Below are 16,533 nucleotides of genomic sequence, written 5' to 3'. Positions count from 1 at the left end.
CCAGCAGCTACGCCGACAGCGTCCGCAGCTTCCGCGAGCGCGTCGACTCCGACAACCACTCCCGGACCGACTCCGTCTCCTCCGTCAGCGCCGACAGCGTCAGCGGCACGATCGGCGGGGGCGGAGGCTGCTGCAAAGCGCCACACCACACCTGTCATTGATATGAAGCCCATCGAGTTCTGGACGCCAACCGCGAGAACGTGCAGCCGCGCTCCAAGCGCCGCCTGCCGAGCGAGAGCGAGATCAGCGTGGACAACTTCCAGAAGGACCTCTACGAGTCGGAAGGCGGGCAGGAGGAGGTGTGCCTGACGGACGAGGAGAAGCTGGCGCAGTACCAGCTGGGGCAACTGCACCTGGGTCTACAGTACGAGGTCACGGCGAAGGTGTTGGTTGTAAAGGTCATCGAGGCCAAGGACCTGCCCCCGCCATATTGCCTGGACGAGAACAAGCAGGACATGGCCCACTCTAACCCCTACTGCAAAATCTCCTTGTTGCCGGACCAGAAGAACTCCCAGCAGACTACAGTACAACGGAAGACGCAGAGTCCCACCTGGAATGAGTATTTCACCTTCGAAATACCCTACAAGGAGGTGCAACTTCGCACACTGGAAATCCTGGTCAAAGACTTTGACAAGTTTTCGCGCCACTGTGTCATTGGACAGGTGCTGCTGCCCCTCGATAACATAAACTTAATTAAAGGCGGTCACATGTGGAAACCGCTGATTCCAGGTAGCAGGGTGAGTCATTTTAACACCTTCTAGACTATTTTTTGGAGTTTTTCTTTTCTAAAATATTGTTGATGCTTGCTGAAAATTTAGTAATTAGACCCAAACTGATGTTAGTAAAATATATTTGAAAGAAAATCAATATTTGATACCTCAATATTGACAGAAGAACCTAAGACAATTGCAACGTTGATAAAAGTATTAGTGATGAGGTTTTTTTTTGGTTTTGTTTTCTTATTGTGTCTGTCACAGATGAAGTCAGTGTCTAATTATATTTTAGAGACCGAAATGAGGATCTGCCTAATTGTTCCAGGCATTGTATAAAAGAGTGAGGATGTTGAACGATAGCTGCGATTTGTACTGCGTATTCCTTATAGGCATCATTAGCAATGGAGAGACGAAAGATAATGGGTCTATTTGCATAGCTCCAAACTAGTATTCGCTGAATGACAAAAACTGCTCCATTTGTGGCAATCTGGCTTCTGTTTGTGGCCCCCTAGTAATACAAGCGATTGAATGCCCTTGGGCAACTAGTAGCGAAGACCAACTTTATGTAAGATCATTGCTCTTAGAGACTGGTCTTTCTGCCCCAACAGCCCCGCATCATAAGTATATGATCCACACACTTTCTTGTGGAGACCCATCTCCGGAGATAGCAGCTCAATGTCGCACAATTCCATCTGTGGCGACTGTTACAAAGGAAACTGATGCTGGACAAGCTGCATCATTTCCATTCATCTCAAAACTTCTGCAAATTTTTTCCTTGGACCCTCACATTTCCGGTGTTCTTCCTGCTCTTTTGTTTGTTCTTTGTTTTCTTCCTTTATTTATTTTTTTAAGCATCATAAAGCTTTTAGGTCAGTAGTTTCTCTAAAAGCTAAAATGCTTGAAACCTGAGGATAATTGACTCTTCTACGACGAAATGTTGACTCGACGCTCTGCTGGCATGTGTATGCGCGCGCATGCCTGGAACAGCGGCACGGATTCTGTAGACGACAGTATCAGCTTCAGACAGCAACTCTCTCCTCCCGATGCCACGTGTGATCCTCCACACAGATAGGGTCCGTGCAGTAGCGGACCGTCATGAATCGACGGCTTCAACTCGCTCAATAAGTGACTGGACTTGGGAGACTGTCCTGTTGGGTGTGGAGGTAGTAGTGGTGGTGATGATGGATGTCCTTGCTACTCTTGGGGACTCCTTTTGTCGTGTCTTCCATCTCTCCTTCTTTCCTGATAAGGCACAGCTGGATTATACACTTTGTATGTTCTTATGTGTCGTGATGATTAGCGTGCCATTGGTATTTGGGGTTATGCTGACTCTTGTTATCAGTATACCAACTGTGAAAACAAAGTCTCTTAAACAGTTTTTGTGTTGTGGAGTGAGCTCAAATCACCCGCAGACTGGCCACGTGCTTTGACGCTGGGCCCAGCTGCATGAGTAGTCGTGTCTTACCTTTTCGTATGTACAAGGGCACATGTCTTTCAGAAAGTTAAGATAGATGTTAAACCATTGCTCATTTAGGCCAGCCACAGAGTACGAAAGCCATCTCTAATATACACTGTTGCCGAGTTGCAAAATAATCTAAGCAAAGAAAAGCAAAACAAACTGAAACCGTTGTAGCTTTAGTCTGTCCCTATAAAAATATGAGCTTACTAGTTGCAGGAATAACAACCACCTACACAGTTGATTACATGCGATTCTAATTTTGCTCGTTGACTCTTACATGCAATTGTCATTATGATGTAAACACACTTTCTAAACAGAGAAAATAAACTTGCATGTTTTATAACACTAGCGATAAATTGAAAGTCTAGAGAGAAAAAACCTAGATAAGATGCAGACACTACCCTGGCCTTTAGTTATTGAAGCCATGCATCACAAGCAAAGTTGCTTTGTCCTCTCGTTCTAGGAGCGGCTGGACTTGGGAGAGATGCTCCTGTCCTTGAACTATCTACCAAGTGCCGGTCGGCTGAACATTGATGTCATCAAAGCCAAACAACTGCTTCAGACTGACCTCGTCGGAGGTTCAGGTAAGTGATTTAAGAAAGTCGAAAGTAGAACAGAATTTATCACACTTAGTTAAGTAATAACAATGAAACAATCATGTTCGACAAAAATGAAAGACTCTTGAGAAGGAAAAGAACGTCGGTCAAACAAAGATTAATTAAACATTATTAATGATATATCAGTATCAATAAAGACAGAGAAAATGTATGTTTATGCTCGGGTATAAAAGATTTAAACGAATCCAAGCAGCTAAGTTGAGTTTTGCATGAAGAGTTAATCAGACTAATTTCTGATCAAAGAAACACGAAACAAACAAGAAAAAATTAATGGCAACAAATACGTCTTGTTCCAGTCCACTTGCTATGAACAGTTGTTAGCCTGTTACCAGTGTGAATATTCTTATAAACATCTGTTTAAAGACCTAAAGTTAACACAGCAAAATGAATCTTTGGCTTTAAAGTGACCTAACTTTACAGATTAGCTATAGTTCATATACAATTAAATAAAAAGACTTGATTAAAATTAATTGTAAAAGACAAGGAAATTCTATAGTTATGGCTTTAGTGCACTCGTGACCGGAGAAAAAGTACTGCTGCACTTTAAAATCAAACTTTTAATTTTTTCCTTTATTAATTATTATTACATCGACATCTTAATGTCAGAGATTTTAGAAACGGATGTAGAGTGGTTTTGTCTCTTTTTTTAATTGTCGAGTTCGCTCTCAAAACATGAGAGCCACTCAACATCTTATGTCATGTCTCCAAGGAGAGTCTGTTGAACTGGGTCGCAGGCTCACTGATTGCTTGATGTAATCTCCGCCCACCTGGCCGTGCCTGCTCGAGAAAAATAAATGTTATTGCAGAGTTTGCGCAGGTGTAGGTTCGTAGGTACCAAAGAAAAAGGAGAGCTAGAGCTGTAGAAAGAAATTATAAATACTAAGCAAATGAATTAATAAATTTAATTATTTTACTAAGGTAAATAATCAGCTTCATTGACAAACCTAATTATTTAAAAATTACGGTATGTAATAAATGTAGCTATTACCGTAGGTTTGCACTAAAGCGTGCACTGTTTTATTTTTGTGAAATAGTTTATTAAGCCATGTTTTTATTTTGGTAACAAACTACGATATCCAGATGGGAATACCTGATTTTGTCGTCGTAGCATGTCAAATTACTCCCACAATTTAAAATTGTTGTCTTCAAATATAAACATTTTTTTTTGTTGCAAGTGGGGTCGACGAGTACAAACTGCACTTATGATGTATTGGGTTGAACTTTTTGCTCGATGAATTCTCGACATTGCATACATGACTGATATATCATTAATCAATATTTTTCCAGTGACCGACTACTCTTTGACCCACTATTCTAATCACGTGACAAGAGTCATGGCCACACGGTGACCGTAGGCTCGCCAAATTCGTGGATCCCTCTCTCGTGTTTCCCTTGTCATCTAAATGAAAGAGAAAGAGAGAGAGAGGTAATCATCTTGAGAGTTAGGGAAAGCTTTCCTGTCTGGCAGTCACTGTCTCCTTTTCTATAGCAACGGTGACGTCAGAGGAGGTGGATCCGCCAAGTCCATAGAAGTCCTTGTCCGTTACTGGCGTCGCGACACTGTGATAACAAAAGCAGTGAGTCGTACCTTGACCCGCTCGCTTGAGGAGAAAGTGGAGGTGGGGAACAAAGAAGAGGATGAGAGAGGGATTAAAAAAAAAAAGATGGTAGTAAGGGAGAGATCGAGTTTGTAGTGCACGCGTGAGCGTATCTATTTGTGAAGATCGGACCCGCTGATTGGCTCGTTCGAATGAGCAGCGTTCATCTTATGTGACCCTGAAACTGATTTTTTTTTTTTTTGTTGTTGCTGTGTCTGGTGTCGTAAGCTCAGATATCCTCCAAGCACGTCGGTTGGTTGGTTTGGTGGGAAAGTGCTTTCACCTAAAGATGATTTCGCACTGTGAGGGGGAGTGAAAAGGGGGTGGGGAACCTGAGTACTAGGTAAAAACCACAAAGGTTAACCTTGCAAAAAAGTGTCCCGAAACGAGATCCGAACCCAGAACCTCTCACTGCAGTGGAGACAAGTGAGTGTTTTACCCACTACCTCCAAGCACGTACGTGAGAAGGTCGATAATTTAAATAGAACGAAAGCGTTAGGTAGTGCGGAGTGTTTTAAAGTCTGGATTTAAACACTGCACGTGACTGTGCATTGCGCATGGCGTCGTATTTAAATCCTACGCGTGATTTTAAATCCTGCACTTGCGCATTGTCGGGAAGACATCTGCGTGCATGGAGGCACATCTGAGCTCCTGGCTCCGGCACTTGCATCTTGCTGTGCAGCGCTGCAGACATCAGGCACTTCCCTGCATGCTTCGAGTGCTGCGTCACGCGCCTTGGGAATAGCAGCAGCTCACGGAAAATTGAAATCAAGAGAAAAAAGTTCATGCAATTGCGCGTGCCTTTGCATGGGGCCTCGTAAGTTCCAGCATTTTCTGTCTGACCTCAGAGGCGCATTTGAGAAGCTGCAGTCCTGTCCGGTTTCTAGGCAGCAAACCACCAAGCAATTTAGCGCCATGCAACGTAAAACCACTTAACACCAGACAGGTCGCTCGGCGAGGTGTCTCGGTCCTTGTAGCGTGAAGTCAAAGTGAGCCTGTGGACAAAGTGCTGAAATGTATCTTAACTTAAAGACCAACCCGAGTACAAAAATATACTCAATGCGTTCACTTAATTCATTAAAAGATAACAATGTCTCGAAATCAGAGCAGCAGCAGCAACAACAACAACAACAACAACAACAACAACAACAACAACAACAAAACAAACAAAAAACAAACACAAAAAACCCAAACCGCAACAAACAAACAAATTGTTAAATTGCATGTGATGTCTTTAAAGTAAAATTTGCATTAACGTATTTTTTGCTTGCGGCTTTTAGTGAACTCAGCAATTAGAATTTAGACCAATCCACGTCTGTTTTATTTAAATTGATTAAAACTTCAAAACTCATTTTTGTGCCAATGTAATAAAGCCAGCGCGATTAATCTATTAACTTTACAGCAACTTTGGTTTTATTTTTCACGAGTGTTAGCATTTAACAAGTTCAATAACGTTTCTGTGTCTTCCTGTCCTTCCATTGGTCTGTCTTATTCCCTCCTTTATCAGGGGAGGGAAGTTTTGTGACGATAACTGTTTTCTACAGTGAAAAGCAACAGATTTCTCTTTCGAGAACACGATGCTTGGAGCCATGTTTACTTTAGGTTTACCTCCCATGCCTCGAGACATCGTGACTAGCCGTTGCCCTGTCGTGTTCAGAGATCATACATCATTGCATGATCTGTGACGTGTCCTACCGATTTTCTCGGTGGCTTCAGGGTGCAGCAGTTAACCGTTGGACACTGGACTGTAAGTTCAGTTAGTCCCTCTTGTATATGTATTTTCTTAGCGGGTGTGCCACAGACTAGCTCGCCGTAGTACATTCAGTTGCTGACTCGGATTAAAACCACAGCAACCAACCATCTTATCGCTTTCCTTGGTGAGTTTACATCTACCTTATATAATTTTTTAAAAACCAACAGAATTTTAGACACTGTCAGTGTAATACAGATTCTGTATTGCCATCTGTAAGAAAAAAAAAAGAACAGGGTAGCTATTAAAAGGTCAGAAACTGGTTTGCGTTTGTGAAGTACTTTCTTGGTGTAGACTGTAGGTAATGATGAAACAACTCAAAAAAAAAAAAGACAAAAAAAAAAAGACCTTGTATTCAGAAAATAACTCAAAAAAGTACAAGAGAAGAAGAGGATAAAGAGATGGTGAAATTCGAGAAGGTAATCTTGAGTACACTGCGACAGCAGCATAATTTGCAGCCTCGCTGTTACCGTCCGCCGCAGGCAAAGTCGATGGGCATCAATCTGTTCTCGAAACCCCATCGTGATCTCACGAGACACTCGCTGCGTGCTTGGCACCGACACCGGATATGACGCATTTGCCCGATGGCGGAGAGCGTGATGTGGGTTAAGGTCACCGCCGATAAAAGGCGGTAATATCGGTTGGTATAACCGACATTTGGCGCATGCGTGCGTGCATCTTCACGTGCAGGTGTGTTTGTGTACGCGCACGCGCCTATGGTCTCGTGCACACGTGCGTGGATGAGTGTGTGTGCGCGTGCGTATGCGTGCATGCATGCACTCTGCGCGTAGTTTGCTGAAGTACCACCGTTCGATCGTGCTCCATTATTCATCTCAATGGCAGACAACTCACCTCGCTGCTATTATTTTGTTTCTCGCACGGCGGAGGAAAAATCTGGCTGGTGCCGGTTGTCGAGAACCCGATGAGAGTTCAGGGAGCTGGGGATAGGAGGGGGAGATAGGATGATGCCTTGCAGAGGCGTCAGCGGTTGCCAAGTGTTACCAGTCGTGTTTTTCGCCATGTCCATTAATATGTATATATCATGATCATGGACACCATACAACGGTCAACGAGTTCTTATCAAACGACTGTCCTTGATACCAGACATCGATAACTCTCTTTAAAGAATGCGGTTTGTATTTTAATCTGATTTCATTCGAATGAAACAGAAGGTGAAGGAGTGTAATCGGTGGGTCTGCAGCAGTACTGGCATCTTATTTAGGTGGGAAGAATTTATGGGTTTGGTGGGTGGGAAGAACCTTTCTGTTGCCAGACGTCTGTCCTTGACATCGGTTTCATTTGCTAAACCGTGAAGGCCATTTTGACAAAAACTTCCTCTAGTCAAAATCGAAACCGGCAAAATAAGTTTCGATTCTAGTCCAATTAAATAAATCTAGTCGTATAGCAGGAACATTACATTTAAGCACGAAGTTAGTTTTTATATTTTAAAAAAAGCCACACAAAGCCAAATAAACCAGACGCTTTTGAATGCGAAGCTGTAGTAGGTAGTTACTAAAAAAAAAAAAAAAAAAAAAACAAAACAAAACAAAACAATTTAAAACAAAGAAATATTTTTAAACTTTAAAAGCTATCAGAAGTAAAGTAGAAAAGAAACTGTTCAGACAAAAGTTACTAAGTTACTATGGAGCCAAAGTACTGCAGTAGATGGAGACAAATCTGAACAGATACTCTTAAGTTCAAAGTTATTAAATTAAAATCTGTCTAAATCTGAAATAGAAAAAGATAAGCACTCATTAACTATAAGTTTCCCAAAGCTGATTAACGCGAAAAAAAGACGAGCTTAATTCGTACCAGCTTGTCACCAGGGCATCTCCTCCGACCGGAGCAATGAGATCCACAAGTGTCAGGGGCCGAACTACGACAATGGCGAGAGCCACCACGACCTTGTTGCTCCAATCCTCTTTATTTGCCCCACGAACTGTCTGCTGCTGACACAGGTGGGAGACACATCGCTCCGTTCGGAGAAGGCTCCCGGTCACAGCGTCCACCAAGCGCTGCCAGATGTCTTAGATATCCTTTCTCACATCCTGCATCTGTTGCTTTTACAGATCCGTACATAAAAATCACGCTGGTCCACTTCGAGAAGCCCATCAAGACCAAGAAGACGACCTTCAAGAAGAACACCATCGACCCCGTTTTCAACGAATCCATCAGCTTTAACATCGCTCCACAGCAGCTGGACAACACGTCCATCGTCCTGACCGTCTGGGACCACAACTCAAAAGCAAAGACGACTTCGTGGGTCGCATAGTCATCGGGCGTTACGGCACGGGGCCGCACGAGTTCACGCACTGGAACCGCATGCTGCAGTCGCAGAGGTGCCCAGTGGCGCAGTGGCACTCCCTCCGCTCCCGCCAAGAATGCGATCAGGTATCCCCGGCCTCCATTGCCGTGCTGTAAGGAGATTGGGGCAGGATGAAGAAAAGGAAGTCCAACTACTGGATGGAGACACAGGATCGCCATCTTTGACCAGACGACGCTGCTACTACTGCTACTACTACTGCTGCTGCTGCTGCTGCTGCTTTCTCGATTCTTTGTCCAATCGCGAGACGAGACGTAGAGGCGTCGCTTATTTTTGGCGATTGGCCGAGCATCAGCTCAAGACCATGTCGATGAGAAGGGAGGAGAGAGTTTGCCATGAGGTAACGACAGTCTTCGCTCCGATGTCTTACCTGTCAAACGACAGAACAATATGGATTTGTACTGTCCTCCAATGTCCGGTCGCAGATCAGACAAGTGTATTGAATGCTGCTGAGCTACAGAATAGAAGTGCATGCCCAGACTGATGAACTGAGACATAGTAGAAAGCTTTACGAGCTCTATATAATGTCATTATCAAATTGCTAGTTTGATGTGAGACAGTTCAAAACTGTGAAATGTGTTTTGTGGACTAGTGATGACAGCTTGAGATGGTTGCAGAGGAAAAAGATGATGAAAACAGTGAAACTGATGACGAACGTGAACAATAAGCACGCATGAAAATAACATTTGAAAAGTTTTTCTGTTTAAATGTGTATCAAGTATATCTTTGAAACTTTGGAATTGGTGACCGCTGTAGAAATGACAGCGACGCATGAAGCAAAACTTGATAACGGTTGCTGAAGGAATATAATAATTGGCATATAAAAACACTGTGGCTTTTTGTAGAGAACATATTTTTAAGCATGTAAATATGCATGTATGTAACGACTGAGACATTGGTGTTATTCAGTGTTGTGTAGTGAATATAGTCAGATGTGTACAACATTCACTGTACCTTTATATGTTGTGAGGTGTCTTGTTTTTGTGAGACCTTTATAAAAGGCTCGCTGATAGTTCTACCAAGAAAAGGTATAAGTTCCTTTAGTTCTTAGTTAAATTTAAATGTATTTGTGTTCTACATTACAATTTGACTTGTACAGCTGATTGGTTATTTCTGAAATAATCTATGTTGTTGAAGGCTACCTGTCAGTTTATATTAACGTATTGTTCAGTTCAAACCTCTCCAGGCCAGTAATGTGAAGAAAATCCTTTCAATTCTTGTTACCCGCCCTTAAAAATTATTTTTTTGTTGTAGCACATATTCTTCTGTTTCCTTACTGTCTGTAGGTAGGATGCATCCATTAGCTTTCAGTCAAGCGTTCAGACGAGGACAAGGTTTGTTCAAGTTTTTGTACATCGGGACATAGCTTTTCTGATCTCTGTCGACCTTTCAATCTGTTGGATTTCAATCAAGCATATTATTTCAGATGATAGACTCTGACAGCTTTTGTCTAAGTCGTCTCTCTAGGATTTTCTAAGCGAAGCAGATGACTGTAGCCAAACAAAAACTATAGTTATATGCCATCAACAAATGAAATGTAAGATATTATCAGTCTTCTGTCTAAACTGGTAAGTTCAATAGTACGAGGTCAGGTTCACAATGCAGCATGGAAAGTTTCCACAGAAAACTTTTGATTATGGATGCAGCCAATAATTTTTTACCCTTGTATGTATGTTTGGAATTGTGATGTTCTGTATATTTTTTTACCCTGACAGATATCTGTCGTCATGATAGGCAGCTAGTGATATGCTTGTGAGTAGTTTTAGTAATGTTAGAAACGCTTTTTGTAATTGTATTTTATTTTTTTACTTCGAATGCATCGTAACAAAGCCCAACAGCAGGTTACATGGACTGACACTAACATATCTTTCTGACCATTTATAGATACTAATGAAGAGGAAAAGACACGACACAGTTTTTCTTGACATTTTATTCTGATTTTCCCTTGAAAAGATTATATTATTTGGCGTATAACTATCATGAGCGCTGTTCAAAACAATTTTTAAAATATGTTTCAGTCCCTATCAGAATGAATGAAGAACAGGCTTCGAATACAGTCTTCACTAAAGTTAGTAATTCTTTGTTGGTGCCCTCCACTTATCTGCATACAGATAGTCCCCATCCCTCACAGCGAAACTAATGAGGATTGCTGCAATGGCTTTTATACTCTGTTCACTTGTCATAAGACATTCAGGTCATAGGTTATGTACTGTCATCGACCAAAAACCTTTTGTGGCCCACATGTCTGACGGCCATAAACTCAGAGATGTTAACCTGGGCTAATTAATTTCACATCCTGACAGGTCAAAACTTCGGAGAACGTGTGCATCATTTATTTTGTAGTATCACACCAAACAAATGCAGGACCAGATAGTTATCTGTACCTAACATGTGGCTGCTTGCATAAAGGAGGATGTAACTTTTTATATAATGACATGTACGGAGATGACTTGGTTAACAACAGCAGGTTGCTTTGTGGGGAAGGGGAAATATTTAGTATAAAGTATAATTCGTGTACACACAGGGAAGTAGCTTTCTAGAAAAAGGAAGACTCTGTTCATTGTTTATTGTTTTAGCAAAAGTAGGCCTTGAGGTTTCCGGTCACAAAACATTCTTGTGATCCTGTGTCACACCTGAGCGCTATTTGCGTGACATCTTTGTGACACAGCAGTTTGTCTGTCTTCGTCAGTGTTTCTTAAGAAAACACATACTGATAAAAGCTTTTCGTAATTTGTGCCACATCTTGAAACAGGTCGCGAATGTGTGTTAGTTCAGCTAAGTTCAAACTTTCAATAGTCAGGTCATGACAAATGCTGCAGCTGACAGGTTTCTCGATAGAGTCCTTTGAGAGGCGACCTACAGTCGTGACTGACAGGGTAAGTACAGCACAGTTTATTTATTGGATGAAAGTAAGTACAGCACAGTTTATTTATTGGATGAAAGTAAGTACAGCATAGTTTATTTATTGGATTTAAGTACAGCACAGTTTATTTACTGGATTTAGGCAAAGTAGGTAAAAAAAGACTTTAATGTCCAGTATTTCTCTGCTACAACCAGTTTTAAAAATGGCAAGCAATATTTTTGGGGCACCCGGACATTTCTGAATCATAAAAGTCTTTATGCAGAAGCAAGAACCGAAAAAGAATAGTGAAATAATTATCTCATAGTTCTTGTCTTTATAACTGTATATATATATAAAACAAAACGAGGTGACAATGTTAATATTTTTGAAGACTTCATATGTGTATAAATGTGAGCCTGTGAAAACCTCTCTAAACCATGAAAACATGATACATGATACAAGAATAGGGTGTTGACAAGGAAAAGTCTTCGTAATTCTGAATTCATGCAGTAAGCAACATCGATCGATGTCGAAAAGAAGATAAACAAGACATAAATATGAGCTGACGTAAGCTTCCTTCTGCTGGATTATCTACCTTTAAAGAAATAATAATTTTTTAAAAATTGAGGTAAATCTCTCCGGGCATGTTCACATTTTAGGCAGCCACATATACCTAAAGTGCAATAAGAATAAAAAATAAATAAATAACCATCTCGAAGAAAAAGTGTTGGAGGTTGAAATGTTTGTGTGTTCAATAACCTTGTTTATTATTAGAATGTGAACTTTGTGTTGAGGTGTTCAGATGTTAAGGTAGAACCTGCAGTTGGGTGGTTATGGCCATGAACACAGCGACCTAGACTCGTGCATGATTCATCGCCAGACCCGGCCTTGCGCATGTCTTGACATTTTCTCGCCAGACTGTCTGGCAGTAGCACTTCCACTGACGCACGGGCACGTGACGTCAGTCACCCATCCTTGTCACTGTCGACCCCACCTTTTTCTTTTCATTTCCTTGTCCTGTTTATCCCCATGCTTATATGGGTTTTTTTGTGAGTTTTCCGATTGCAATCCATTTCGCAACCGCTGAATGGGCTAGGGATGAATAAAAATAATTATAGCAGCAACGACCCCGATCTGCAGAATGGTGGTGTTGAAAGAAGGTCACGTGATTAACCTAGAGACCATGAACCCCATTTCTGTGAAGGTCCTCAGGCAACTATTCTGCACAAACCTGTTTGGCATGTGAGGGCCCAAGACTGGTTTTTAAGTGGGGCACTGTAAGAACTTCCTTATTTAAGGTTTCCACTTGATATTTGCAGACTACACTTACAACATGCTGATGTCGTGGGTTCAGATCTCGTCTCAGGCACGCTTTATTTTTCTCTGAATTTGGCATTTGTCTACAGAGCCGACAATGTTGTTATATACTAGCCTCATTTTCTGGCTATATATATAGTAACATTTCATGATAAAAGCGCCTCTAGAACTGAAACAAATGGTTTGTCTTGATCAGTCGCTTTCGTGTCAATGACGATTTGTAAAAAAATAACTCCTTTTCTGGACTAATTCCTTTTTAAAATTGTTTCAACCTCTACAGAACAGAAACTAATTAATTAATCCAGCATTGTTGGGTAAACTTAAAATTTATGCGTTAATGGAACATAACAGTCACGCCAGCTAGTTGACTATCGCAATGTGTCCAAAATCTCTTGTCAGTGATTCCAGCACAAATATTTACTTTTGTTTTGTTTCATCCGGTTAATTAATTTCTGTCGCTAATTTCAGTTTTCGTAGTTTGGATTGTTGTAAAATACGCTTTCAAATGTAAATAAGCAGCTTGACCTGTGGTGAAATATTGTGTGTTGTGAAGCAAACAAACATTGGCACACACATGCACAAACACAAACATGCTAACAAGCTCTTGCCCTCATACCTCATGTGTCATACCGACAAAATAAATAAATAGCATTAAATGCACCTGGATACTTCTGTCTAATAAGATAATAGATTATACTGTGTAAAATGATTGTTACTGTACATAATAGAAGATGACACTATTTTGGTATTTTAACGACAGAATTGATGTGTATATGTATATCTTGTATACAAAACAAGCATGGCTGTTCTTGCTACACTGTTACAACTGTTGAATTTGTCATTTCTCAGTGCAGATATATAATCCTTTCACATCTAAATGAAAAGCAGTGACTGTATATTTACTGATACCTCGTGATTTCCTTCTTTACATCAAGCCTCTCAGATTTTGTAAGCTGCCAGTTGTATTTTTTTTTAAAGAGGTAGGTGGGTAGGTGGGGTGGAGAAGGAGGACTGATAACTGTTTTCTGGTGACTGCTTTCCCTGTACGCGTGTGTGTGTGGAGGTGGAGGCTGGCAAAGAGAGAGGACCTACTGATGAAAATAAACAAAAATTGATTAAGAAAATGTATCTTTCGGTCCTTAAAAATACGGAAACAAGTTTTTATTGCGATTTTGCAATTAAAGATGATGTGACCATTCCATGAATTTCACAGTCTATGCGAAAACAAACGAACCAGCAATCATTTGCCGCACATTAATTTTTTTCACACAGGGCTGAAAAAAAAATTTTACTAGTTTAATACAAAGATTAGTGCTTTTGTAGGTTTTCTGTAGCAACTTACGGAGATGTTACTGCTAAGGTTGCTACAATAAGTGCGCCTGACCCTGGCTTAGGTAGCCTTATGGTTCTGTTCACATGTTAACATAGGATGTTGTACACATATGCGTATTGTTGGATACTATTTGTGAGGCTTTGTTACTGAAGAGCCGATCGGATTATTCAGATGCCAAAATGATCTATGTCATAAGAAAGAGTCAAAATCTGTCTGTGATTTGTGCTTGAAAATATTTTGTATCTATATTTTAACACGAGATGACAACAGTCTGGCTAATAAAGAAATGCGAAGGTATCATTACGAGTTCTTCTCATTTTCATCGCGTTAAAGGTTTTCATGTAAATAAATATGAATTTCAGAAAGATTGTAAAACAGATTCTTACACATTTAAATGCTCGTTGATAATAATAACCAGCGAAGACCTCTTGCTTAGGTTTTAAATCCACTCGTCGTCAGGTTCTCAACAGAGGGAAAAAAAACCTTGATTCTTATTTTGAGACGACATATGAAAAATACTAAGTCTGCTTCAGCTATTCCTTGTGGGCCATGCTGATTACTTTAATGTGAATTAAAAAAATGAATATAAACTATTCAGAGTATACACTTTCAGGTGTACTGCTGTTCATGGAAAGGTGTCAGTCCATTAAATGTTTTATGTTGTTTATATACATGGAAATTAAGCCGAAGTCTGGAACATTCCAACCACTATCTGGGGCAGAGTAACTTAATAATCAAACAGGTAGGTCAAATCGTCAGGAGAATTTCTAAGATGATCACAAAACAGAAACTGCGTGATTTGTTGGCACTGATGTAAAGTCTATCCCCGTGACGACTTGTAAAATGAAAAAAACTGTGATGGCGATAACCTGAGAGGATTAACGGCGATGAGAGACGTTTATATTAGCAGAGGAATAAATAAAAATAAACAGGCAAGTAAACAGTCAAACACAATGCAAATGACGAAAAAAAAGTGCAGCTGGGAGCAATAGGCACCACAAACACAACAAATCCAAGAAGAAAGCGAAAATGCGGAGAGCTGGCACCGGCAAGCCTGTTGGTCGAAGTGACACCACTCAATACTTGACATCGTCTGTTCTCCTCCATTGCTCACGATTCTTTCCAGGTAGCTGGTAGGTGTAACCATGCTGAACTATGCTAAGTAAAATTTCAGATACTTGTCGAGGGACAAACTAATATTCCTTTTGACAGACTCTCTAATGCGTTGAACTATTAAAACATCTTAACAGCAGACGTATGATGATAATTCTTGCGAATGATTTTCTACAAACCTTCTTTCAGCTTTGTGTTGCATCTTCTTCGTCGACGTCTTATGATCACAGTTCCAACTCGCAGATGTAACCGCTGCCATGGATCAATCCATGAAACTATGGTACAAAGATAATGGCAGCTGGTAATGGTGATAATTACAGTGATGGCGGTACAAGTGGTTTTGATTTGGCAACAACCGTCATAATCTGACGTGAGTACCTTTGGACGTGAGGATCCGGCTACATGCGCAGGTCAGTGTGAAGATCGGTAAAAAAAATGTTTGATAGCGATAACAATGTTTGGTAATTTTTATGTAAGCAGCATCCATCAAAGGAAGCACTGATCTCCTATATCACAATTAAAACTCTAGCGCCACCTTCACTTGACACAATACTTTACAGTCCTTGAAATGCCAAAGCACCATCGTGGGGTGCTCTTGAAAATAGTCAAGTGCTGAATGATGGCTATGGCGACAAATCAGCCCAATGATTTAAAAAAAATTATTATTATCTGAGAAGCTGTTCAGAGCCTGGTTCCGAGTAAAACAGACTACACATCCCTTTAGCTTTTCGTCACCCAGACCTTAGTCACAAATAATCATAGCACAACAGCACGGCCTCCTAATGTATATATAATACCATCTATATATATATAGTTGGTTCTTGTACCAAGAAAGCTTGCAGTGTTGTCGTCCGACACTTGTGATTTGCACAGATGTCGTTAGGTGTGTCATTAGGTGTGTCTGGCGGATCTTGCCTGCAGCAGTTCGTGATGGTTGTCGATCTCTGTCCACATCGTCAGGTTTAACTAGCGGTTCCTGACCAACAAGCTCCTCGGCTAAAGTAACCAAAGTTATTAGCTTACCCACCCTCCAACACTGCAAATAAATGTTCATTGAAACCATTTTTTTCCGCTTAGTGTGGACCGAAAAGTATTCATCAAAATCGTAGAATTTCTGTTTACAGTTAAAAAAATTGTTTTCATTGTTTATTATCTTTTATTATTCATAGGTATTTTTACTTTTTGGGACGAAATGTTTGATGTTAAATTTATGCATAATTCCCGAATAGAACAACTTTGGAACAAGGTTTCATGATGTGTTAGATAAAGCGACGAGTTTAGGACCTGGGTTGATAGATTCGTGAAGAAGCTGGGATGGGTACACATGTGATCCATTTTGTTCCGTAAGTTGTGTCCTGAATATCCATTGACTCATCGGAATTATAGTTTATAGGTTCTGTTCTTGTGGTGGGTACGAGAGGGACCAGTCCTACACACATCTACGTCTAGTTGCTATGCTGTGTTTTCC

At 40.7% G+C, this 16,533-nt stretch overlaps 1 protein-coding gene across 1 annotated transcript; it reads left to right on the top strand.

Moving 5' to 3' along the window:
* The first annotated feature begins 18 nt into the window (after positions 1-18).
* On the top strand, positions 19-11,917 carry LOC112567711 (synaptotagmin-17-like). The gene is given in 5 exon segments (XM_025244483.1): positions 19-181; positions 184-737; positions 2,636-2,756; positions 8,207-8,374; positions 8,377-11,917. Coding segments are annotated over 5 exon segments (1,044 nt in total). The 5' UTR covers positions 19-162; the 3' UTR covers positions 8,559-11,917.
* The last annotated feature ends 4,616 nt before the right edge of the window (positions 11,918-16,533 follow it).

The sequence above is a fragment of the Pomacea canaliculata genome, linkage group LG1, assembly GCF_003073045.1.
Source record: "Pomacea canaliculata isolate SZHN2017 linkage group LG1, ASM307304v1, whole genome shotgun sequence".
Lineage (NCBI taxonomy): Eukaryota > Metazoa > Mollusca > Gastropoda > Architaenioglossa > Ampullariidae > Pomacea > Pomacea canaliculata.
This window is presented reverse-complemented; position numbering and strand designations above follow the sequence as displayed.